Source organism: Oncorhynchus kisutch, unplaced genomic scaffold, assembly GCF_002021735.2.
Source record: "Oncorhynchus kisutch isolate 150728-3 unplaced genomic scaffold, Okis_V2 Okis06b-Okis10b_hom, whole genome shotgun sequence".
Lineage (NCBI taxonomy): Eukaryota > Metazoa > Chordata > Actinopteri > Salmoniformes > Salmonidae > Oncorhynchus > Oncorhynchus kisutch.
The window spans coordinates 9,683,340-9,709,063 of NW_022261983.1; the positions used below are offsets into that span (position 1 = coordinate 9,683,340).

Below are 25,724 nucleotides of genomic sequence, written 5' to 3' on the forward strand. Positions count from 1 at the left end.
TCAGGGCTCTGTATGGTAACAGAGGTCTGTGTTGTATCAAGGATCTGTATTGTACCAGAGGTTTGCTGCTTCTCTCTCTCCTGCTCTATCATTAGAGGAGACTTCTAGGAAGCCTGCTACTGCTCGTAGAAAGAGATCTCTGGGGGAGACTTGGAAAGAAAGAGTTAGGAGGATTGTAAAGTCTTTTATCTGTAATGTATTTTTCGTTACGTGTCGGACCCCAGTAAGACTAGCTGTCGCCATGGCGTCGGCTAATGGGGATCCTAATGAATAAATAAAAACCTGAAGGATTCCAGCTTTAAGTGACATCACCCTGGCGGGCTGGTTGAAATGACATCATTTGTTTCTGATTGTCATTTCAATCAGCTTCTAGTTACAATGACATCATTTCAGACTGCTGTCTGTCCATCCATCTGTTCGCCTGTCCGTCCGTCTGTCTGACTATATCTCTCACCTTGGCTGTCTCCTGTGTTGTGTCGGTGCTGTTGGAGCTCCAGGTCGGCCAGCTCGCTGAGCAGCTCCATGCCGTGGTGGGGGTGGCTGGGGCAGGGATGGGTGTCACCGGCCTGGGGCTGGAGGGTGCTGGAGGCCAGCATGGGAAACGGAGGGACGTCGGCACAGAAGGCTGCAGCGATCAGCAGCTCTAGGCTCCAGTAACTAGGCACAATGGGTTTCAGGGGGGTGGAGAGGGTGATGATAGACTGGCTGGGGCACAGAGAGGGAGAGGAGGGGGAGAGGCACACCAACTCTACTGAGTGGTTGTCATCATTAGGAGTACTCTCCTCCTCTCCTCCCTCCTCTTCCTCCTCCTTATGTGCCTCCTGGTGGGGCTGGGCAGGGCAGGGAGGGTCCAGGTCGATGATGGTGGAGTCCTGCTCCTCCTGTTCTCCTGCCACCTCCTGCTGCTGTCCTCTCTCCACCTTGCACTTTTCCTCCTCCTGCTCCTCCAGGGTGGAGGTGGGGTCATCTCTGTGGTTCTCCTCCTCAGAGAGGGGGATAGGGATGGGACAGGAGGCGGTGTCACACACACGGCTCTCCGCAGGAGGACACACTGACACCTCCTCCTCCTGCTCCTCCCTATGCTCCTGATCTGGTCCACAGCTGCCTGCTGCTACTCTGGCTTCCACCTCCTCTCTCTGCACCTCCTCTTCCTTTTGCCCCTCCTCTTCCTCCTCCACTTCCTGGTGTGGGAGGGGCCTCACCATGGCTTGACACTCTAGCTCCGCCCCTAGGCTGGAGAGAGGCTGGGGAGCATTCTCAGCAGGCTCCGCCTGAACCGCCTCCAGGTCAGCTGGCTCGGCCAATCGGACATCGTGGGGCGATGTGCAGCTCCTGTAACCCATGGCGATGGCAGGGAAGGTGTATCCAGGAGGCAAGTCTATAAAAACATAGGAAAGAGAAAAGGCAGGTTTAAAAGAGGAATAAGTAATAAGTAAAAAAGCTTCACAACAAAGGGCAAAAACATTTCTCAAAAGCCAGATGAACGTCCCTACAACTCTTTCTCTCTCTCTCTCCTGTGAAGTGTGGTCAGAGGCTGTTCAAAAGGCCTAACCCCGAGGACCCTCCCTGAATAGAACTCACTCCAGGGTCATGAGAGGGTAGAGAGGCACAGGAAGAGGAAATGACGTAGGTGGCACTGCGCCTTGATCTCACAACACACAGGAAGGGGAGAGAACCGTGTGCGTGTGCGTATACATGTGTGGACGTGGTATTCATCGTAGGTGTGTGTGTTAGCTTGCTATTTGAAGTGTAGGAGGTTTCGTTTATCAAAGGTGGCCTGCCACTTTTATATCTTCTGGCGTGGAATGGCATAGCAAGGCAGTTAGCGAGGCGTTAATGGTGATGAAGAGGGTGTGGGCCTGGGGGGGCGGAGCCTACAAGGCTCTGAGCGAGGTGTTTCTCAGTCATTACCGAGGTGACAGTGCTGAGAGAGAGACCAGCCGGGCCGGCAGCCATTTTATGTGTTTACTTCTCCAGCTCAGAGCTGCTTTATGTGTCAATCCCAGGGCTCGCCAGCCAACCCCAGCCACTCACACACGATGCGTCACAAATGGCACTCTATTCTTTATTTAGTGCACTACTTTTGACCACGGGCTAGGGAATAGGTTGACATTTGGGACACAGGCACAGGCATGAGCCATAGAAGCAGAACAATATCATTAAGGACCCCATAGGCTGTGGCAGTTACTGGATGATGATTTGTAGTGCTATGTCCTCTGTTGCTGGATGATGATTTGTAGTGCTATGTCCTCTGTTGCTGGATGATGATTTGTAGTGCTATGTCCTCTGTTGCTGGATGATGATTTGTAGTGCTATGTCCTCTGTTGCTGGATGATGATTTGTAGTGCTATGTCCTCTGTTGCTGGATGATGATTTGTAGTGCTATGTCCTCTGTTGCTGGATGATGATTTGTAGTGCTATGTCCTCTGTTGCTGTGTCAGACCTATCAGTCATTTACAATTTTCACAGATAGACTTTGAAGGCCAGGGTTGTTAGTGTAGAACCCTTGACAGCTGAATGAGCTGTGTGTCTCTAACTATCTTGCATATCCCTCTTAACAGTCTATTGTCATCATACATATTTCTCATATGACCCTCAGAGAGCTTCTAAAATATCACTTAGGCAGCCCAATTCTGATTTGATGTGAAAAGATCTGATGTGATTGGTTAAAAGACCAATTAGTGGAAAAAAATATCAGAATTGGGCTGCCTGTGTAAACGCAACCTAAGTGATATGTTAGTGTGAATATTAGAATGTAACCTGGGGGATGTGTCCCAATAGTTTCTCCAATATCCTGAAGAGAGCACCTGTTCACTTCTTCCACAAATGTAGAACCCTTAGGTAGGTGGAGGCATGAGCTAGTGGGGTTATTTTATACCCTTCATTGCCTTTAAGATCAGTGAAGGGAACTGAACAAGTGCACACTTTGGGAGGAAGGAGAGATAATTGGGACACAGTCAGAGTGGATGGACAGTGTGAGTTCCCTTACCAGGCTCCAGGGATTGTGGGTAATCCTGCAGGGGCTGTCCCTCTCCTCTCTTGTCCTGGGTCTCCGCCCCTTTTGGCAGCTGTGGGGGGGCGGGACTGATTTCCGGAGACCGAGGGGCGGCGGCTGCCGGGCTAGGGGCGGGGCAGGGGGTGGATGGGGTGCTCTTAGGGTGGGGGCGCAGGGTGGGGGACTGGGACTGGCAGCAGGGGGACAGGTGAGCAGTGCAGGCCCCCGGGGTGGGGGTGTTTCTGTGGTAGGAGGAGTAGGGTTTGGAAGGTTTAGAACCTGGTGGCTCAGAGAGCAGCTCCTCCAGCTCCACTGACTCTGGTCTCTTCTGCACCTACCCACAGAGGGACGAAAACACACAAACACCACGTAGAACATAGAGCAGGTGATTTACGTGTGAACAGAACGTTCCATTTACATGGGAATTTACTGTACGTGGCTCTGTCAATGTTGACAGTTCTCAAAGTCCCTTTGGATAAAAGTGTCAACATTGACCGACATATTAAATGATGTGGCCCACTGCATGACTCAAACCCACAACCCTGGTGTTAGCAGCACTAGTCCTTATCCACTGATCCATTGGAGTAAACCAAGCACAACTCCCACAATGAGACTGAATGGAGCGATAGCCTAAAGTAGAGCACCCCATAATAACCAAAGACAAGCCATAGAGAACATGCCCTACACTCTTAGAAAAAAGGGTTCGCTGTCCCCATAGGAGAACCCTATTTGGTTCCAGGTAGAACTCTTTTGGGTTCCATGTAGAACCTTCTGGGGAAAGGGTTCTACATGGAACCGAAAGGGTTCTACCTGGAACCAAAAAGTGTTCTTCAATGGGTTCTCTTATGGGGACAGCTAAATATTCTAGACAGCACCTGTTTTTCTATGAGTGTCGTGTCTACATTCTAGATGATGTAACCAAATCTTGAGCAATCTGCTGATTGACCAAGAGGCTTCGTCAGTATTGGTATTGTGTGTGAAAGGTTGTAAAATCCAGGTAACTTTCCCAGAATGCCCTGCTTTCCCAGAAATCCTGGTTGGAGGATTCATGGATTTCCTCCTTATTTCGTTGTACTTCATCTATGCATGGTCACTTTAACTCTACCTACATGTACATATTACCTCCATTAGCCCGACTAACCGGTGCCCCCTCACACTCTGCACCGGTACCACCTGTATATAGCCCCGCTACTGCTATTTTCACTGTCATTTTACTTATCTATTGTTTACCTAAAGCCTATTTTTTACTTAAAAACTGCACTGTTGGTTAGGGCTTGTAAGTAAGTAAGGTTAGGGCTTGTAAGTAAGTAAGGTTAGGGCTTGTAAGTAAGTAAGGTTAGGGCTTGTAAGTAAGTAAGGTTAGGGCTTGTAAGTAAGCATGGTTAGGGCTTGTAAGTAAGTAAGGTTAGGGCTTGTAAGTAAGTAAGGTTAGGGCTTGTAAGTAAGCAAGGTCTACAACTGTTGTATTTGGCGCACGTGACAAATAAACTTTGATTTGATTTGAATTCCAGGACCCTTCCAATCAGGGTTTCTAGAAAACCAGGGAATTCTGGGAAAGTTCGGGGATTTTGCAACCCTGGGAGTGTGGAACCTGTGTTCAGCTGAGCCAGGAATTCATTCAACCTGGATATATTGACTCTTACTGTGTGCAATGACAAACCAGGCAGTTTGCACCACCATCCATACTGAGCCCAAACTATTCCAGAGGGAGAGTCAGCAAATCCTGGGATAATATTGGGCTATGAAGCTATGAATAGGTACTGTACTGTACATGCTGTGGCCCAATGCTGTTTGTGTGTGGGGAAGTACTGTACTGTACATGCTGTGGCCCAATGCTGTTTGTGTGTGGGGAAGTACTGTACTGTACATGCTGTGGCCCAATGCTGTTTGTGTGTGGGGAAGTACTGTACTGTACATGCTGTGGCCCAATGCTGTTTGTGTGTGGGGAAGTACTGTACTGTACATGCTGTGGCCCAATGCTGTTTGTGTGTGGGGAAGTACTGTACTGTACATGCTGTGGCCCAATGCTGTTTGTGTGTGGGGAAGTACTGTACTGTACATGCTGTGGCCCAATGCTGTTTGTGTGTGGGGAAGTACTGTACTGTACATGCTGTGGCCCAATGCTGTTTGTGTGTGTGGAAGTACTGTACTGTACATGCTGTGGCCCAATGCTGTTTGTGTGTGTGGAAGTACTGTACTGTACATGCTGTGGCCCAATGCTGTTTGTGTGTGTGGAAGTACTGTACTGTACATGCTGTGGCCCAATGCTGTTTGTGTGTGGGGAAGTACTGTACTGTACATGCTGTGGCCCAATGCTGTTTGTGTGTGGGGAAGTACTGTACTGTACATGCTGTGGCCCAATGCTGTTTGTGTGTGGGGAAGTACTGTACTGTACATGCTGTGGCCCAATGCTGTTTGTGTGTGGGGAAGTACTGTACTGTACATGCTGTGGCCCAATGCTGTTTGTGTGTGTGGAAGTACTGTACTGTACATGCTGTGGCCCAATGCTGTTTGTGTGTGGGGAAGTACTGTACTATGTAACAAAGCTGCTGGTGTTGTCATGAGAATAAGGCTGTGTGTGTATTCATGATAATGTGTGTGCATCCGTGCGTACTTGTGTTTGTATGTATGTAGGTATTCATGTTAATCTGTGGCCAGTATGCCACACCCACCTGGACGTGGTTGGGTCTGTGTTGAAGCTCCATGGTCTGTGCTGCCCTGTGGTGCTGCTGGGGCTGTGGCTGTGGCTGGGGCTGTGGCTGGGGTTGTGACTGGGGTTGTGACTGGGGGTGTGACTGGTGACTCTGTTGCTGTTGGTGTTGATGCTGCTGCTGCAGATGATGATGCTGTTGATGCTGCTGGAGAGCGTACAGCTCCTGTTGCCGTAGAAACTGCGAGCGGGAGTACACAGCGGGGTGTTGTGGGTGTATGTGGGAGGAGGGCCCTCGGGCTCCGTACACTGGGGGCCACAGCCCAGGCTGCTCCATCACATCTAATGAGAGAGAAAGGAGTGGATCAGAGGAGCCCACACACACACACACACACACACTCTCTCTCTCTCTCACACACACATGCACACACACGCACTCTCAAATGCATTCATGCACATGAATATGTACAAGTGCACATACACACGTCCCAGCTAGGACATAAAGTTCTGAGAACCACACGTTTCTCAGAGCTTAGTAACAGCGTGATTGTCCTATGGTTATTTTGCATACAACTTTCCCACAACTTTATAGGAATAGTGCAGGATACCCAGCTAGCACATAACGTTCTGAAAACCATATGTTTCTGAGTTGGGAATTTCAGTACTTCAGCATAACGTTTCCTACAGGTTTCCTAATGGTTCTATATATAGGCATGTTCTCAGAATATTAAAAACTTTCCAGAAAAATTACAAGAAAACATTAGTAACATACTAAGAATGTTATTTAAAAACAAATACATTTCGTTCTCAGCGTCAACAAAACTCTATCCTCTGCCATACCTGATCTTAATTAGTGGTTGTTTCCTTTGATCTAGGGTCTGTTTGATAGACTAAAATGAACATCTTTGTATGAATTTATAAAAAACCCTAAAAAACTAATTCCATAGAGAACAGAAGATCATAGGTTCGAATCTCATTGACGGTGTGCCACTATAAAAACTGCATGATTAATGACTAAGCAAATGAATCAAATTAATTCAAAACAGTTAACCCTAACTAAGCTAACAGTGCTGTTAAAAGTCTTACTGAAACATGTTCTCAGAACGTTATTTAATTACCTTCAAATTACCTATAATTTCCATTCTCAGAACGTTAACAAAACCTTGTGGAACCATAGTGAAAAATGTTTACCGGTCAGGAAACGTATGGTGTCGTTCCCAGAACACATAGGAAATCAAAAACGTACGTACCCCATAACTTCCAAGGAACCAAATGTGCTAGCTGGGGTACACCCACACACACAGACACACACACACACACACACCAAGATCAACACAATGGGGGGAAAGGAGCTAAGCTGTCCATAAATGTATGTCTCTCAGAAAGTATAACCCAGACATGTGCAGCATTGAGACATCTGTATGTCTCAATGCTGGAACACCAGTACTGCCATCTCTCACACAAAAGCAAAGGCCTCACTTACACACAAGATAACACACACTGATCACATCCCTCTGTTGAACAAACACTGCTGATCACATTTCTCTGTTGAACAAACACTGTGGATCACATCCCCCTGTTGAACAAAGACTGCTGATCACATTCATCTGTTGAACAAACACTGTGGATCACATCCCCCTGTTGAACAAACACTGTGGATCACATCCCTCTGTTGAACAAACACTGTGGATCACATCCCTCTGTTGAACAAACACTGCTGATCACATCCCTCTGTTGAACAAAGACTGCTGATCACATCCCTCTGTTGAACAAACACTGCTGATCACATCCCTATGTTGAACAAACACTGCTGATCACATCCCTCTGTTGAACAAAGACTGCTGATCACATCCCTCTGTTGAACAAAGACTGCTGATCACATCCGTCTGTTGAACAAACACTGCTGATCACATCCCTCTGTTGAACAAACACTGTGGATCACATCCCTCTGTTGAACAAACACTGTGGATCACATCCCTCTGTTGAACAAACACTGCTGATCACATCCCTCTGTTGAACAAACACTGTGGATCACATCCCTCTGTTGAACAAAGACTGCTGATCACATCCCTCTGTTGAACAAACACTGCTGATCACATCCCCTCTGTTGAACAAACACTGCTGATCACATCCCTCTGGTGAACAAAGACTGCTGATCACAACCCTCTGTTGAACAAACACTGTGGATCACATCCCTCTGTTGAACAAAGACTGCTGATCACATCCCTCTGTTGAACAAAGACTGCTGATCACATCCCTCTGTTGAACAAACACTGCTGATCACATCCCTCTGGTGAACAAAGACTGCTGATCACAACCCTCTGTTGAACAAACACTGTGGATCACATCCCTCTGTTGAACAAAGACTGCTGATCACATCCCTCTGTTGAACAAACACTGCTGATCACATCCCTCTGGTGAACAAAGACTGCTGATCACATCCCTCTGGTGAACAAACACTGCTGATCACATCCCTCTGTTGAACAAACACTGCTGATCACATCCCTCTGTTGAACAAACACTGTGGATCACATCCCTCTGTTGAACAAATACTGTGGATCACATCCCTCTGGTGAACAAACACTGCTGATCACATCCCTCTGTTGAAGAAACACTGCTGCTTTATGCTGAGAACATGGTCACCTAAACAGCAGCCCTCCCACGCTCCTCTCTCTCCCCCCTCTTTTTCTCTCTCCTCTCTCTCTCCCCTCTTTTTCTCTCTCCCCTCTATCTCTCCTCTCCCTCCTCTCTCTCTCTTCCTCCCTCTCTCTCTCTCCCATATCTCTTATTCTCTCCCACCTCTCTCTCTCTCCCACCTCTCTCCCTTCTCTCTCTCTCTCTCCCTTCTATCTCATTCTCTCCCCCTCTCTTTCTCTATTTCTCTCCCTCCTCTCTCCCTCATCTCTCTCCCTCTCTCTCTCTCCTCCTCCTGAATAGAATGGACTCTCATGGCAGCTGACCTGAAAATACACTGGATTGTGACTATAATGACATACTACATGATGATGATGACAGAGCCACTGACCAGTAACCAAATTACGGTCCCCTTGGTGCGATCGACCCTGCAGTGCTCCCTAAAACTTCACCCACCCATCCAGCCTAGCATACTCCAGCCCGCTCTCCAGGCCACATGAGTAGCTTGTGGACCAGCAGGGATGCTAGTTCCCATGTTCAAGAGGAGCATAGCTCAGCCGTTCCCCTGATGTGTCTTCTTTACAGAGCAGAGAGGAATGCTGTGTGTGTGGACTGTGAATCTGGGGAGAGGGCAGCTGAGCACACTGACTATGACACATGGAGCTCAGCTTTGGGGATTCAGCTGCCCACGCCTTCTTCTCTCTCTCTCTCTGTCTCTCTCTCTCTCTCTCTCTCTGTCTCTTTCCTCTCTCTCCAACTCAATGTGTTTTTGCCCTCTTACACATTTCACAGTCCAGTCTGATCCTCCTTCCACCCCCTCAGCCCCCCTGACGCACCATGGAACCTTAGTCCTGAAACATTAACCCGGCTAAGCTAATCTTTCCCCGGGGAAGGGTTTCGTGGATGCACTTCCCCTCTCCTCTGCAACTCCTGCGGAGCGCGGAAGGAAACACACCACTGAGGATGGAGAGCTAATTAAATTTCACAGCCGGTTCGCTGAATAGGTCCTGCTGCATAGATGTAGAGCACTGCTTTAGCTTCTTCCTCTGTGGAGTGTGTGTGTGTGTGTGTGTGTGTGTGTGTGTGTGTGTGTGGTGTGTGTGTGTGTGTGTGTGTGTGTGTGTGTGTGTGTGTGTGTGTGTGTGTGTGTGTGTGTGTGTGTGTGTGTGTGTGTGTGTGTGTGTGTGTGTGTACATATGTTTTTGGAGCGCACCCTGACCCATCCAGGGACCCAGCCCTGCGGGGAACAGAACAGGTGGTGAGCAGAAACTGGGATGAGTATTCTCTGTGTGTGTGTGTTTTGTAAGTGCAAACCTATATGTGTGTGTGTGTGTGTGCAGCATGCCCGTGTGTGTGTTTTCTATGTGGATGCGTAAATATGTGTGGGTGTTGAATTGTGTGTGAGACAGCCGTTAACAGAAAGCTCATCAGCTGTCGACATAATATACTAATGCAACCAGCAAATAAAGGAAACGCTGCAGTAAAACTACTGGATGGAAAATACAACCAGCAGTAGAAAACAACAGACTTGCAATAAGAGAATACAATGAACCAAAGATCAAGTGCTCAACGTTGAGGGGTAGGTGTTAAGGGGTAAGGGTAGGTGTTAAAGGGTAAGGGTAGGTGTTAAGGGGTAAGGGTAAGTGTTAAGGGTAAGTGTTAACCTTTTTGGGATAGGGGGCAGCGTTTTCACATTTGGATGAATAGCGTTCCCAGAGTGAACTGCCTCCTACTCAGTCCCAGATGCTAATATATGCATATTATTAGTAGTATTGGATAGAAAACACTCTGAAGTTTCTAAAACTGTTTGAATGATGTCTGCGAGTATAACAGAACTCATATGGCACGCGAAAACCTGAGAAAAATCCAACCAGGAAGTGGGCAATCTGAGGTTTGTAGTTTTTCAAAGCTTGGGCTACCGATACAGATATGGATAAAGTTGCACTTCCTACGGCTTCCACTAGATGTCAACCGTCTTTAGAAACTTGAATGAGGATTCTACTATAAAGGAGGGGCTCATGAGACCTCTTTGAGTCAGTGTTCTGGCAGAGTGCCTTGGTCTCATGATGCGCGCTCCCAACAGAGTTACCTCTCGTTCCAGTGCTTTTCTTCAGACAAAGGAATTCTCCGGTTGGAACATTATTGATGTTTTATGTTAAAAACATCCTAAAGATTGATTCCATACATCGTTTGACATGTTTCTAAAGGACTGTAATGGAACTTTTAGAGTTTTTGTCTGGACGAAGTGCCTGCGCCTCATGATGATGGATTACTGGACTGAACATGCTAACAACAAGTGGCTATTTGAACATAAATGATGGACTTTATGGAACAAATCAGTCATTTATTGTCGAACTGGGATTCCTGGGAGTGCCTTCTGTTGAAGATCATCAAAGGTAAGTGCATATTTATGGTGTTATTTCTAACTTTGCTGACTCCAAAATGGAGGATATTCCTCTGGCTGTTTTGGGTTCTGAGCGCCGTTCTCAGATTATGCTTTTTCCGTAAAGTTTTTAAAAAATCTGACACAGCGGTTGCATTAAGGAGAAGTCTATCTTTAATTCTGTGAATAACAGTTGTATCTTTTATCAATGTTTATTATGAGTATTTCTGCAAAATCACCGGATGTTTTGGAATCAAAACATTACTGCACGTAACGCGCCAATGTAAACTGAGATTTTTGGATATAAATATGCTCATTATCGAACAAAACATACATGTATTGTGTAACATGATATCCTATGAGTGTCATCTGATGAAGATCATCAAAGGTTAGTGATTAATTTAATCTATATTTCTGCTTTTTGTGACTCCTATCTTTGGCTGGAAAAATGGCTGTGTGTTTTTTTGACTTGGCTATGACCTAACATAATCATATGTTGTGCTTTCACCATAAAGAATTTTTGAAATCGGATATGATGGGTAGATTAACAAGATGTTTATCTTTCATTTGCTGTATTGGACTTGTTAATGTGTGAAAGTTAACACCTACCCTTACCCCTTAACACTTACCCTTAACACCTACCCTTACCCCTTATCATCTACCCCTCAACCCTTAACACCTACCCTTACCCCTTAATCCTACCCTTACCCCTTAACACCTACCCTTACCCCTTAACACCTACCCTTACCCCTTAACACTTACCCTTACCCCTTAACACCTACCCTTACCCCTTAACCCTACCCTTACCCCTTAACCCTACCCTTACCCCTTAACACCTACCCTTACCCCTTAACCCTACCCTTACCCCTTAACACCTACCCTTACCCCTTAAACCTACCCTTACCCCTTAACACCTACCCTTACCCCTTAACCCTACCCTTACCCCTTAACACCTACCCTTACCCCTTAACACCTACCCTTACCCCTTAACCCTACCCTTACCCCTTAACACCTACCCTTACCCCTTAACACCTACCTTACCCCTTAACACTTACCCCTTAACACCTACCCTTACCCCTTACCCTACCCTTACCACTTAACACCTACCCTTACCCCTTAACACCTACCCTTACCCCTACCCTTACCCTTACACCTACCCTTACCCCTTAACCTACCCTTACCCCTTAACACCTACCCTTACCCCTTAACACCTTACCCCTTACCCCTTAACACCTACCCTTACCCCTTAACATCTACCCTTACCCCTTAACACCTACCCCTCAACTCTTACCACTTAACCCTACCCTTACCCCATAACATTTACCCCTCAAACCTAAGGTGTAAGGGTGTAATGGGGTATTGGGGTAACTAAGTAAGGATGTAGAGTGACATGCAAGAGGAGAAAACCATTGAGAAAAGACAATGAACAATAGTGAGGCTCACCCAGGTGATGTGTGACAGGGTGGGCAGCAGGCTCTGTGGGTAGCACCACCAGCTGGGTAGACGGGTCCTGAGGCAGAGGCAGCACAGGCTGTAGAGACCCTGGCATGGCTGCAGAAAACCTGGGGCGAGGTTCTGGTGGAGGGCTGAGTGGCCGATTCCTGCAACATCAGGAAGATGTTACAACAGATTCAGTAGCCATGTGTCGTTCATTACCAATACAACTATACTGCAACACAGCCTGCAAAGGCATCAACAGGACATGAAACAGCCAGATGAAGACTGATCTAGAATACATCTGTAGACGTCTTATTGTTTTTTATTTATAGTGTGACACCAACATGTGGTTTTCTGAATTTGAATCCAATTGAACTTTCTCACCGTAGGAGTGGCTTGTCATCCAGATGGAGGGACTTCCAGTGCTCGGCAGCCAATGGTGGTGGGCCGAGTGGGCGTGTGCATGTGCAGAGGGGTCTCCTAATTGGCCAGATTGTAGGGAAGTCCCACCCGGCACCATGAGGTGAGAGGTGATGTCACCGTGACAGCTGTTGGACGGATGGATCCTTGTGAAGTCCACTGGATCCTTATTATCCCTGAGATAGAACCATTCAGAGAGAAATGAGGAGAGACAGAAAGCACAGAATAATATAGAGGAAGGTCAGAGTAGAGGAGTAAGGTGAGAGTAGAGGAGGATGGTGAGAGTAGGGGAGGAAGGTGAGAGTAGAGAGGAAGGTGAGAGTAGAGGAGGAAGGTCAGAGTAGAGGAGGATGGTGAGAGTAGAGGAGGATGGTGAGAGTAGAGGAAGATGGTGAGAGTAGAGGAGGATGGTGAGAGTAGAGGAAAGATGGTGAGGTAGTAGAGGAGGATGGTGAGAGTAGAGGAAGATGCCGAGAGTATAGGAAGAAGGTCAGAGTAGAGGAGGAAGGTCAGAGTAGAGGAGGAAGGTGAGAGTAGAGGAGGAAGGTGAGAGTAGAGGGAGGATGGTTGAGAGTAGGGGAGGAAGGTGAGAGTAGAGGAGGATGGTGAGAGTAGAGGAGGAAGGTGAGAGTAGAGGAGGAAGGTGAGAGTAGAGGAGGAAGGTTGAGAGTAGAGGAGGAAGGTGAGAGTAGAGGAGGATGGTTGAGAGTAGAGGAGGATGGTCAGAGTAGAGGAGGATGGTGAGAGTAGAGGAGGATGGTTGAGAGTAGAGGAGGGAAGGTGAGAGTAGAGGAGGATGGTGAGAGTAGAGGAGGAAGGTGAGGAGAGTAGAGGAGGAGGTGAGGTGAGAGTAGAGGAAGACACCTATTTGAAGACCTGTTTTTGACACTACAGTGTTACGGTAGCTAGTAATGAGTCTAGGAGCGGTTGTTAACTAACTGTAAACAACTTTAACTGTGGGGTGAAACAAAACACTGTTAGGTAGATACCGTTACCACTCTATGCCAGCAAACACAATGCTGCCTCCAAAACTGGTAGGGTTGTCTCCAGGAATGACATGTTTACATGTTGCTGTTTGTGACATATCCAAGCGTATAGTGATGGCCTTGGTAGGTCTACGCTTTGTTCTTGTTGACGTCTGTAATCAGAAAGTTGCCCGGCTGTGTATGATGATGTCATATTGCTGAGTAACGTCAGACTGAGTCTCACCTGATGTAGGCCTCTCTGTCTCGGTCCAGGCAGGTCAGACCCATCCGCTCTCCACTCATCCTCTTCCTCTCCTCCTCTCCTGCAGGGTCTGAGGGATACATGGAGCGAGGAGGGTCCTAGGAGAAAAATATCAGTTCAGGGAGAAGTCTTCACCACCTTTCCCCTGATGAGCCCTAACCCCCAACACGCAGTCTCTGCACCTCACAAATATCTATCTAAAACTAACTCAAGGGTGGAATCTCTACCTAACTCTAACATTAAGGGTGGAATCTCTACATACTGTAACATTAAGGGTGGAATCTCTACATACTGTAACATTAAGGGTGGAATCTCTACCTAACTTTAACATTAAGGGTGGCAATCTCTACCTAACTCTAACATTAAGGGTGGAATCTCTACCTAACTCTAACATTAAGGGTGGAATCTCTAACCTAACTCTAACATTAAGGGTGGAATCTCTACCTAACTCTAACATTAAGGGTAGAATCTCTACATACTCTAACATTAAGGGTAGAATCTCTACATACTCTAACATTAAGGGTGGAATCTCTACCTAACTTTAACATTAAGGGTGGAATCTCTACCTAACTCTAACATTAAGGGTGGAATCTCTACCTAACTCTAACATTAAGGGTAGAATCATCTAGAATACTCTAACATTAAGGGTAAATCCTACCAACTTTAACATTAAGGGTGGAATCTCTACCTAACTCTAACATTAGGTGGAATCTCTACTAACTTTAACATTAAGGGTGGAATCTCTACATAACTTTAACATTAAGGGTGGAATCTCTAACACTAAGTCCCAGGAACACTAAGTCTTCTGTGCCATTAACTTACTCTCCCCCCGTTACCAATGGGCCTTGCTTCTACCTGCCTCTCTCTCTCTCTCTCTCCCCAACCATCATACTACAGCTCTACAGCCTGTCTCTCTCTCCTCTCTCTCTCTCTCCCAACCATACCTACTACAGCTCTACAGCCTGTCTCTCTCTCTCTCTCCCAACCATACCTACTACAGCTCTGACAGCCTGTCTCTCTCTCTCTCTCCCTCTCTCTCTCTCGTCTCTCTCGCTCTCTCCTATCTCTCTCCCAACAATACCAACTACAGCTCTACAGCCTGCCTCTCTCTCTCTCTCTCTCTCTCTCTCTCTCAACCATACCAACTACAGCTCTACAGCCTGCCTCTCTCTATCTCTCTCTCCCAAACATACTACTACAGCTCTACAGCCTGCCTCTCTCTCTCTCTCTCTCTCTCTCCCAACCATACCTACTACAGCTCTACAGCCTGCCTCTCTCTCTCTCTCTCTCTCTCCAACCATACCTACTACAGCTCTACAGCCTGCCCTCTCTCTCTCTCTCTCTCCCAACCATACCTACTACAGCTCTACAGCCTGCCTCTCTCTCTCTCTCTCTCTCCCAACCATACCTACTACAGCTCTACAGCCTGCCTCTCTCTCTCTCTCTCTCTCTCTCTCCCAACCATACCTACTACAGCTCTACAGCCTGCATCTCTCTCTCTCTCTCTCTCTCCCAACCATACCTACTACAGCTCTACAGCCTGCCTCTCTCTCTCTCTCTCTCCCAACCATACCTACTACAGCTCTACAGCCTGCCTCTCTCTCTCTCTCCTCTCCCAACCATACCTACTACAGCTCTACAGCCTGCATCTCTCTCTCTCTCTCTCTCTCTCTCTCTCTCTGCATGCTGGGAGTGTTTGGTGCATGCTGGGAATTGTATGAGCGAAGGAGTGCATGTGTTGTGTAGAGTTAGATATTCACAACTTTCTTTCGGTTTTCTATTTCTTAGTGGCATTTTCTTCTGTGCTGATTAAGGTTATTATTTTGTAATAAGTATTGTGTTTTTCGTATGGAAATGACCCTGATTTTGGCCCGAATGGGGACGTCCCTGTCACTTCGGCACGGCTTTAGGTGTGTTACTGAAGCTGCTGTCACGGTGGAGGAGTTTCTGGTCGCCGTAGGAGAGAAGGTGGGATATGAGAATGTTGCTTATGCATCCCGGATGAATAAAGCGGTGGTGGTATTTCTTAAAGAAGAGTGTCTGGTAGATCGGATGGTTGAGCATGGCGTACTTCTTAAAGAAGAGTGTCTTGTAGATCGTATGGTTGAGCATGGTGTACTTCTTAAAGAAGAGTGTCTGGTTGATCGTATGGTTGAGCATGGTTACTTCTTAAAGAAGAGTGTCTGGTTGATCGTATGGTTGAGCATGGTGTACTTCTTAAAGAAGAGTGTCTGGTTGATCGTATGGTTGAGCATGGTGTACTTCTTAAAGAAGAGTGTCTTGTTGATCGTATGGTTGAGCATGGTGTACTTCTTAAAGAAGAGTGTCTGGTTGATCGTATGGTTGAGCATGGTGTACTTCTTAAAGAAGAGTGTCTGGTTGATCGTATGGTTGAGCATGGTGTATTTCTTAAAGAAGAGTGTCTGGTTGATCGTATGGTTGAGCATGGTGTACTTCTTAAAGAAGAGTGTCTTGTAGATCGTATGGTTGAGCATGGTGTACTTCTTAAAGAAGAGTGTCTTGTTGATCGTATGGTTGAGCATGGTGTACTTCTTAAAGAAGAGTGTCTTGTTGATCGTATGGTTGAGCATGGTGTACTTCTAAAGAAGAGTGTCTTGTTGATCGTATGGTTGAGCATGGTGTACTTCTTAAAGAAGAGTGTCTTGTTGATCGTATGGTTGAGCATGGTGTACTTCTTAAAGAAGAGTGTCTGTTGATCGTATGGTTGAGCATGGTGTACTACTCTTAAAGAAGAGTGTCTGGTTGATCGTATGGTTGAGCATGGTGTATTTCTAAAGAAGGGTGTCTTGTTGATCGTATGGTTGAGCATGGTGTACTCTTAAAGAAGAGTGTCTTGTTGATCGTATGGTTGAGCATGGTGTACTTCTTAAAGAAGAGTGTCTTGTTGATCGTATGGTTGAGCATGGTGTACTTCTTAAAGAAGAGTGTCTGGTTGATCGTATGGTTGAGCATGGTGTACTTCTTAAAGAAGAGTGTCTTGTAGATCATATGGTTGAGCATGGTGTACTTCTAAAGAAGAGTGTCTTGTAGATCGTATGGTTGAGCATGGTGTACTTCTTAAAGAAGAGTGTCTTGTTGATCGTATGGTTGAGCATGGTGTACTTCTTAAAGAAGAGTGTCTGGTAGATCGTATGGTTGAGCATGGTGGATTTCTTAAAGAAGAGTGTCTTGTAGATCGTATGGTTGAGCATGGTGTACTTCTTAAAGAAGAGTGTCTAGTTGATCGGATGGTTGAGCATGGTGTACTTCTTAAAGAAGAGTGTCTTGTAGATCGTATGGTTGAGCATGGGTGTACTTCTTAAAGAAGAGTGTCTGGTAGATCGTATGGTTGAGCATGGTGTACTTCTTAAAGAAGAGTGTCTGGTAGATCGGATGGTTGAGCATGGTGTATTTCTTAAAGAAGAGTGTCTGGTTGATCGTATGGTTGAGCATGGTGTACTTCTTAAAGAAGAGTGTCTGGTTGATCGTATGTTGAGCATGGTGTACTTCTTAAAGAAGAGTGTCTTGTTGATCGTATGGTTGAGCATGGTGTACTTCTTAAAGAAGAGTGTCTGGTTGATCGTATGGTTGAGCATGGTGTACTTCTTAAAGAAGAGTGTCTGGTTGATCGTATGGTTGAGCATGGTGTACTTCTTAAAGAAGAGTGTCTGGTTGATCGTATGGTTGAACATGGTGTATTTCTTAAAGAAGAGTGTCTGGTTGATCGTATGGTTGAGCATGGTGTACTCTTAAAGAAGAGTGTCTGGTTGATCGTATGGTTGAGCATGGTGTACTTCTTAAAGAAGAGTGTCTTGTTGATCGTATGGTTGAGCATGGTGTACTTCTTAAAGAAGAGTGTCTGGTTGATCGTATGGTTGAGCATGGTTGTAATGGTTATGGGTCTGAATTAATAACTGCTATAGCCTACCACCATCTGAATGGTTATGGGTCTGAATTAATAACTGCTATAGTCTACCACCATCTGAATGTTATGGGTCTGAATTAATAACTGCTATAGTCTACCACCATCTGAATGGTTATGGGTCTGAATTAATAACTGCTATAGTCTACCACCATCTGAATGGTTATGGTCTGAATGGTTATGGGTCTGAATTAATAACTGCTATAGTCTACCACCATCTGAATGGTTATGGGTCTGAATGGTTATGGTCTGAATTAATAACTGCTATAGTCTACCACCATCTGAATGGTTATGGGTCTGAATTAATAACTGCTATAGTCTACCACCATCTGAATGGTTATGGGTCTGAATAATAACTGCTATAGTCTACCACCATCTGAATGGTTATGGGTCTGAATTAATAACTGCTATAGCCTACCACCATCTGAATGGTTATGGGTCTGAATTAATAACTGCTATAGTCTACCACCATCTGAATGGTTATGGGTCTGAATTAATAACTGCTATAGTCTACCACCATCTTGAATGGTTATGGTTCTGAATAATAATGCTATAGTCTACCACCATCTGAATGGTTATGGTCTGAATGGTTATGGGTCTGAATTAATAACTGCTATAGTCTACCACCATCTGAATGGTTATGGGTCTGAATTAATAACTGCTATAGTCTACCACCATCTGAATGGTTATGGGTCTGAATTAATAACTGCTATAGTCTACCACCATCTGAATGTTATGGGTCTGAATGGTTATGGGTCTGAATTAATAACTGCTATAGTCTACCACCATCTGAATGGTTATGGGTCTGAATTAATAACTGCTATAGCCTACCACCATCTGAATGGTTATGGGTCTGAATTAAATAACTGCTATAGTCTACCACCATCTGAATGGTTATGGGTCTGAATTAATAACTGCTATAGTATACCACCATCTGAATGGTTATGGTCTGAATTAATAACTGCTATAGTCTACCACCATCTGAATGGTTATGGGTCTGAATGGTTATGGGTCTGAATTAAAACTGCTATAGTCTACCACCATCTGAATGGTTATGGGTCTGAATGGTTATGGGTCTGAATTAATAACTGCTATAGTCTACCACCATCTGAATGGTTATGGGTCTGAATTAATAACTGCTATAGTCTACCACCATCTGAATGGTTATGGGTCTGAATTAATAACTGCTATAGTCTACCACCATCTGAATGGTTATGGGTCTGAATTAATAACTGCTATAGTCTACCACCATCTGAATGGTTATGGGTCTGAATTAATAACTGCTATAGTCTACCACCATCTGAATGGTTATGGGTCTGAATTAATAACTGCTATAGCCTACCACCATCTGAATGGTTATGGGTCTGAATTAATAACTGCTATAGTCTACCACCATCTGAATGGTTATGGGTCTGAATTAATAACTGCTATAGTCTACCACCATCTGAATGGTTATGGTTCTGAATTAATAACTGCTATAGTCTACCACCATCTGAATGGTTATGGGTCTGAGTGGTTATGGGTCTGAATTAATAACTGCTATAGTCTACCACCATCTGAATGGTTATGGGTCTGAATTAATAACTGCTATAGTCTACCACCATCTGAATGGTTATGGGTCTGAATTAATAACTGCTATAGTCTACCACCATCTGAAATGTTAGGGTCTGAATGGTTATGGGTCTGAATTAATAACTGCTATAGTCTACCACCATCTGAATGGTTATGGGTCTGAATGGTTTGGTTCTGAATTAATAACTGCTATAGTCTACCACCATCTGAATGGTTATGGGTCTGAATGGTTATGGGTCTGAATTAATAACTGCTATAGTCTACCACCATCTGAATGGTTATGGGTCTGAATTAATAACTGCTATAGTCTACCACCATCTGAATGGTTATGGGTCTGAATTAATAACTGCTATAGTCTACCACCATCTGAATGGTTATGGGTCTGAATTAATAACTGCTATAGTCTACCACCATCTGAATGGTATTGGTCTGAATGGTTATGGGTCTGAATTAATAACTGCTATAGCCTACCACCATCTGAATGTTATGGGGTCTGAATTAATAACTGCTATAGTCTACCACCATCTGAATGGTTATGGGTCTGAATTAATAACTGCTATAGTCTACCACCATCTGAATGGTTATGGGTCTGAATTAATAACTGCTATAGCCTACCACCATCTGAATGGTTATGGGTCTGAATTAATAACTGCTATAGTCTACCACCATCTGAATGGTATGGGTCTGAATTAATAAACTGCTATAGCCTACCACCATCTGAATGGTTATGGGTCTGAATTAATAACTGCTATAGTCTACCACCATCTGAATGGTTATGGGTCTGAATTAATAACTGCTATAGTCTACCACCATCTGAATGGTTATGGTTCTGAATTAATAACTGCTATAGTCTACCACCATCTGAATGGTTATGGGTCTGAGTGGTTATGGGTCTGAATTAATAACTGCTATAGCCTACCACCATCTGAATGGTTATGGGTCTGAATTAATAACTGCTATAGTCTACCACCATCTGAATGGTTATGGTCTGAATTAATAACTGCTATAGTCTACCACCATCTGAAATGTTATGTCTGAATGGTTATGGGTCTGAATTAATAACTGCTATAGTCTACCACCATCTGAATGGTTATGGGTCTGAATTAATAACTGCTATAGCCTACCACCATCTGAATGGTTATGGGTCTGAATTAATAACTGCTATAGTCTACCACCATCTGAATGGTTATGGGTCTGAATTAATAACTGCTATAGCCTACCACCATCTGAATGGTTATGGGTCTGAATTAATAACTGCTATAGTCTACCACCAGCTGAATGGTTATGGGTCTGAATTAATAACTGCTATAGTATACCACCATCTGAATGGTTATGGTCGGAATTAATAACTGCTATAGTCTACCACCATCTGAATGGTTATGGGTCTGAGTGGTTATGGGTCTGAATTAATAACTGCTATAGCCTACCACCATCTGAATGGTTATGGGTCTGAATTAATAACTGCTATAGTCTACCACCATCTGAATGGTTATGGGTCTGAATTAATAACTGCTATAGTCTACCACCATCTGAATGTTATGGGTCTGAATGGTTATGGGTCTGAATTAATAACTGCTATAGTCTACCACCATCTGAATGGTTATGGGTCTGAATTAATAACTGCTATAGTCTACCACCATCTGAATGGTTATGGGTTGAATTAATAACTGCTATAGTCTACCCCCAGCTGAATGGTTATGGGTCTGAATTAATAACTGCTATAGTATACCACCATCTGAATGGTTATGGGTCTGAATTAATAACTGCTATAGTCTACCACCATCTGAATGGTTATGGGTCTGAATGGTTATGGTTCGGAATTAATAACTGCTATAGTCTACCACCATCTGAATGGTTATGGGTCTGAGTGGTTATGGGTCTGAATTAATAACTGCTATAGTCTACACCATCTGAATGGTTATGGGTCTGAATTAATAACTGCTATAGTCTACCACCATCTGAATGGTTATGGGTCTGAATTAATAACTGCTATAGTCTACCACCATCTGAATGGTTATGGGTCTGATTAATAACTGCTATAGTCTACCACCATCTGAATGGTTATGGGTCTGAATTAATAACCGCTATAGTCTACCACCATCTGAATGGTATTGGTCTGAATGGTTATGGGTCTGAATTAATAACTGCTATAGCCTACCACCATCTGAATGGTTATCGGTCTGAATTAATAAACTGCTATAGCCTACCACCATCTGAATGGTTATGGGTCTGAATTAATAACTGCTATAGTCTACCACCATCTGAATGGTTATTGGTCTGAATTAATAACTGCTATAGTCTACCACCATCTGAATGGTTATGGGTCTGAATTAATAACTGCTATAGCCTACCACCATCTGAATGTTTATGGGTCTGAATTAATAACTGCTATAGTCTACCCCCATCTGAATGGTTATGGGTCTGAATGTTTATGGTCTGAATTAATAACTGCTATAGTCTACCACCATCTGAATGGTTACGATTCTGAATGGTTATGTCTGAGTTAATAACTGCTATAGCCTACCACATCTGAAACTTTATTGGTCTGAATGGTTATGGGTCTGAATTAATAACTGCTATAGCCTACCACCATCTGAATGGTTATGGGTCTGAATTAAACTGCTATAGTCTACCACCATCTGAATGGTTATGGGTCTGAATTAATAACTGCTATAGTCTACCACCATCTGAAATGTTATGGGTCTGAATGGTTATGGGTCTGAATTAATAACTGCTATAGTCTACCACCATCTGAATGGTTATGGGTCGGAATTAATAACTGCTATAGTCTACCACCATCTGAATGGTTATGGGTCTGAGTGGTTATGGGTCTGAATTAATAACTGCTATAGCCTACCACCATCTGAATGGTTATGGGTCTGAATTAATAACTGCTATAGTCTACCACCATCTGAATGGTTATGGGTCTGAATTAATAACTGCTATAGTCTACCACCATCTGAAATGTTATGGGTCTGAATGGTTATGGGTCTGAATTAATAACTGCTATAGTCTACCACCATCTGAATGGTTATGGGTCTGAATTAATAACTGCTATAGTCTACCACCATCTGAATGGTTATGGGTCTGAATTAATAACTGCTATAGTCTACCACCATCTGAATGGTTATGGGTCTGAATTAATAACTGCTATAGTCTACCACCATCTGAATGGTTATGGGTCTGAATTAATAACTGCTATAGTCTACCACCATCTGAATGGTTATGGGTCTGAATTAATAACTGCTATAGTCTACCACCATCTGAATGGTTATGGTTCGGAATTAATAACTGCTATAGTCTACCACCATCTGAATGGTTATGGGTCTGAGTGGTTATGGGTCTGAATTAATAACTGCTATAGTCTACCACCATCTGAATGGTTATGGGTCTGAATTAATAACTGCTATAGTCTACCACCATCTGAATGGTTATGGGTCTGAATTAATAACTGCTATAGTCTACCACCATCTGAAATGTTATGGGTCTGAATGGTTATGGGTCTGAATTAATAACTGCTATAGTCTACCACCATCTGAATGGTTATGGGTCTGAATTAATAACTGCTATAGTCTACCACCATCTGAATGGTTATGGGTTGAATTAATAACTGCTATAGTCTACCACCATCTGAATGGTTATGGGTCTGAATTAATAACTGCTATAGTATACCACCATCTGAATGGTTATGGGTCTGAATTAATAACTGCTATAGTCTACCACCATCTGAATGGTTATGGGTCTGAATGGTTATGGTTCGGAATTAATAACTGCTATAGTCTACCACCATCTGAATGGTTATGGGTCTGAGTGGTTATGGGTCTGAATTAATAACTGCTATAGTCTACCACCATCTGAATGGTTATGGGTCTGAATTAATAACTGCTATAGTCTACCACCATCTGAATGGTTATGGGTCTGAATTAATAACTGCTATAGTCTACCACCATCTGAATGGTTATGGGTCTGAATAAAACTGCTATAGTCTACCACCATCTGAATGGTTATGTGTCTGAATTAATAACCGCTATAGTCTACCACCATCTGAATGGTATTGGTCTGAATGGTTATGGGTCTGAATTAATAACTGCTATAGCCTACCACCATCTGAATGGTTATGGGTCTGAATTAATAACTGCTATAGCCTACCACCATCTGAATGGTTATGGGTCTGAATTAATAACTGCTATAGTCTACCACCATCTGAATGGTTATGGGTCTGAATTAATAACTGCTATAGTCTACCACCATCTGAATGGTTATGGGTCTGAATTAATAACTGCTATAGCCTACCACCATCTGAATGTTATGGGTCTGAATTAATAATGCTATAGTCTACCCCCATCTGAATGGTTATGGGTCTGAATGTTTATCGGTCTGAATTAATAACTGCTATAGTCTACCACCATCTGAATGGTTACGATCTGAATGGTTATGGGTCTGAGTTAATAACTGCTATAGCCTACCACGATCTGAAACTTTATTGGTCTGAATGGTTATGGGTCTGAATTAATAACTGCTATAGCCTACCACCATCTGAATGGTTATGGGTCTGAATTAATAACTGCTATAGTCTACCACCATCTGAATGGTTATGGGTCTGAATTAATAACTGCTATAGTCTACCACCATCTGAAATGTTATGGGTCTGAATGGTTATGGGTCTGAATTAATAACTGCTATAGTCTACCACCATCTGAATGGTTATGGGTCTGAATTAATAACTGCTATAGCCTACCACCATCTGAATGGTTATGGGTCTGAATTAATAACTGCTATAGTCTACCACCAGCTGAATGGTTATGGGTCTGAATTAATAACTGCTATAGTATACCACCATCTGAATGGTTATGGGTCTGAATTAATAACTGCTATAGTCTACCACCATCTGAATGGTTATGGGTCTGAATGGTTATGGTTCGGAATTAATAACTGCTATAGTCTACCACCATCTGAATGGTTATGGGTCTGAGTGGTTATGGGTCTGAATTAATAACTGCTATAGTCTACCACCATCTGAATGGTTATGGGTCTGAGATAATAACTGCTATAGTCTACCACCATCTGAATGGTTATGGGTCTGAATTAATAACTGCTATAGTCTACCACCATCTGAATGGTTATGGGTCTGAATTAATAACTGCTATAGTCTACCACCATCTGAATGGTTATGAGTCTGAGATAATAACTGCTATAGTCTACCACCATCTGAATGGTTATGGGTCTGAATTAATAACTGCTATAGTCTACCACCATCTGAATGGTTATGGGTCTGAATTAATAACTGCTATAGTCTACCACCATCTGAATGGTATTGGTCTGAATGGTTATGGGTCTGAATTAATAACTGCTATAGCCTACCACCATCTGAATGGTTATGGGTCTGAATTAATAACTGCTATAGTCTACCACCATCTGAATGGTTATGGGTCTGAGATAATAACTGCTATAGTCTACCACCATCTGAATGGTTATGGGTCTGAATTAATAACTGCTATAGCTACCACCATCTGAATGGTTATGGGTCTGAATTAATAACTGCTATAGTCTACCACCATCTGAATGGTTATGGGTCTGAATTAATAACTGCTATAGTACCACCATCTGAATGGTTATGGGTCTGAATTAATAACTGCTATAGTCTACCACCATCTGAATGGTTATGGGTCTGAATGGTAATGGTTCGGAATTATTAACTGCTATAGTCTACCACCATCTGAATGGTTATGGGTCTGAGTGGTTATGGGTCTGAATTAATAACTGCTATAGTCTACCACCATCTGAATGGTTATGGGTCTGAGATAATAACTGCTATAGTCTACCACCATCTGAATGGTTATGGGTCTGAATTAATAACTGCTATAGTCTACCACCATCTGAATGGTTATGGTCTGAATTAATAACTGCTATAGTCTACCACCATCTGAATGGTATGGTCTGAATGGTTATTGGTCTGAATTAATAACTGCTACAGCCTAACACCATCTGAATGGTTATGGGTCTGAATTAATAACTGTTATAGTCTACCACCATCTGAATGGTTATGGGTCTGAATTAATAACTGCTATAGTCTACCACCATCTGAATGGTTATGGGTCTGAATTAATAACTGCTATAGCCTACCACCATCTGAATGGTTATGGGTCTGAATTAATAACTGCTATAGTCTACCACCATCTGAATGGTTATGGGTCTGAATTAATAACTGCTATAGTCTACCACCATCTGAAATGTTATGGGTCTGAATGGTTATGGGTCTGAATAATAACTGCTATAGTCTACCACCATCTGAATGGTTATGGGTCTGAATAATAACTGCTATAGCCTACCACCATCTGAATGGTTATGGGTCTGAATTAATAACTGCTATAGTCTACCACCAGCTGAATGGTTATGGGTCTGAATTAATAACTGCTATAGTATACCACCATCTGAATGGTTATGGTTCGGAATTAATAACTGCTATAGTCTACCACCATCTGAA

At 43.8% G+C, this 25,724-nt stretch overlaps 1 protein-coding gene across 4 annotated transcripts in view; it reads right to left on the reverse strand.

The window, feature by feature from the left end:
* LOC109879551 (BAH and coiled-coil domain-containing protein 1) overlaps positions 1-12,217 on the reverse strand; it is a 65,742-nt gene extending 53,525 nt beyond the window's left edge. For all 4 annotated transcript variants that reach the window (XM_031814375.1, XM_031814376.1, XM_031814374.1 and 1 more), the window contains exons 1-4: positions 12,106-12,217; positions 5,668-5,987; positions 2,990-3,329; positions 455-1,378 (exon numbers count right to left, since the gene is read on the reverse strand). In XM_031814375.1, coding sequence (XP_031670235.1) covers positions 455-1,378; positions 2,990-3,329; positions 5,668-5,987; positions 12,106-12,211 — 1,690 coding nt within the window. In that variant the 5' untranslated portion in view covers positions 12,212-12,217. The remainder of the gene's footprint in view (positions 1-454; positions 1,379-2,989; positions 3,330-5,667; positions 5,988-12,105) is intronic.
* Between the last annotated feature and the right edge of the window lie 13,507 nt (positions 12,218-25,724).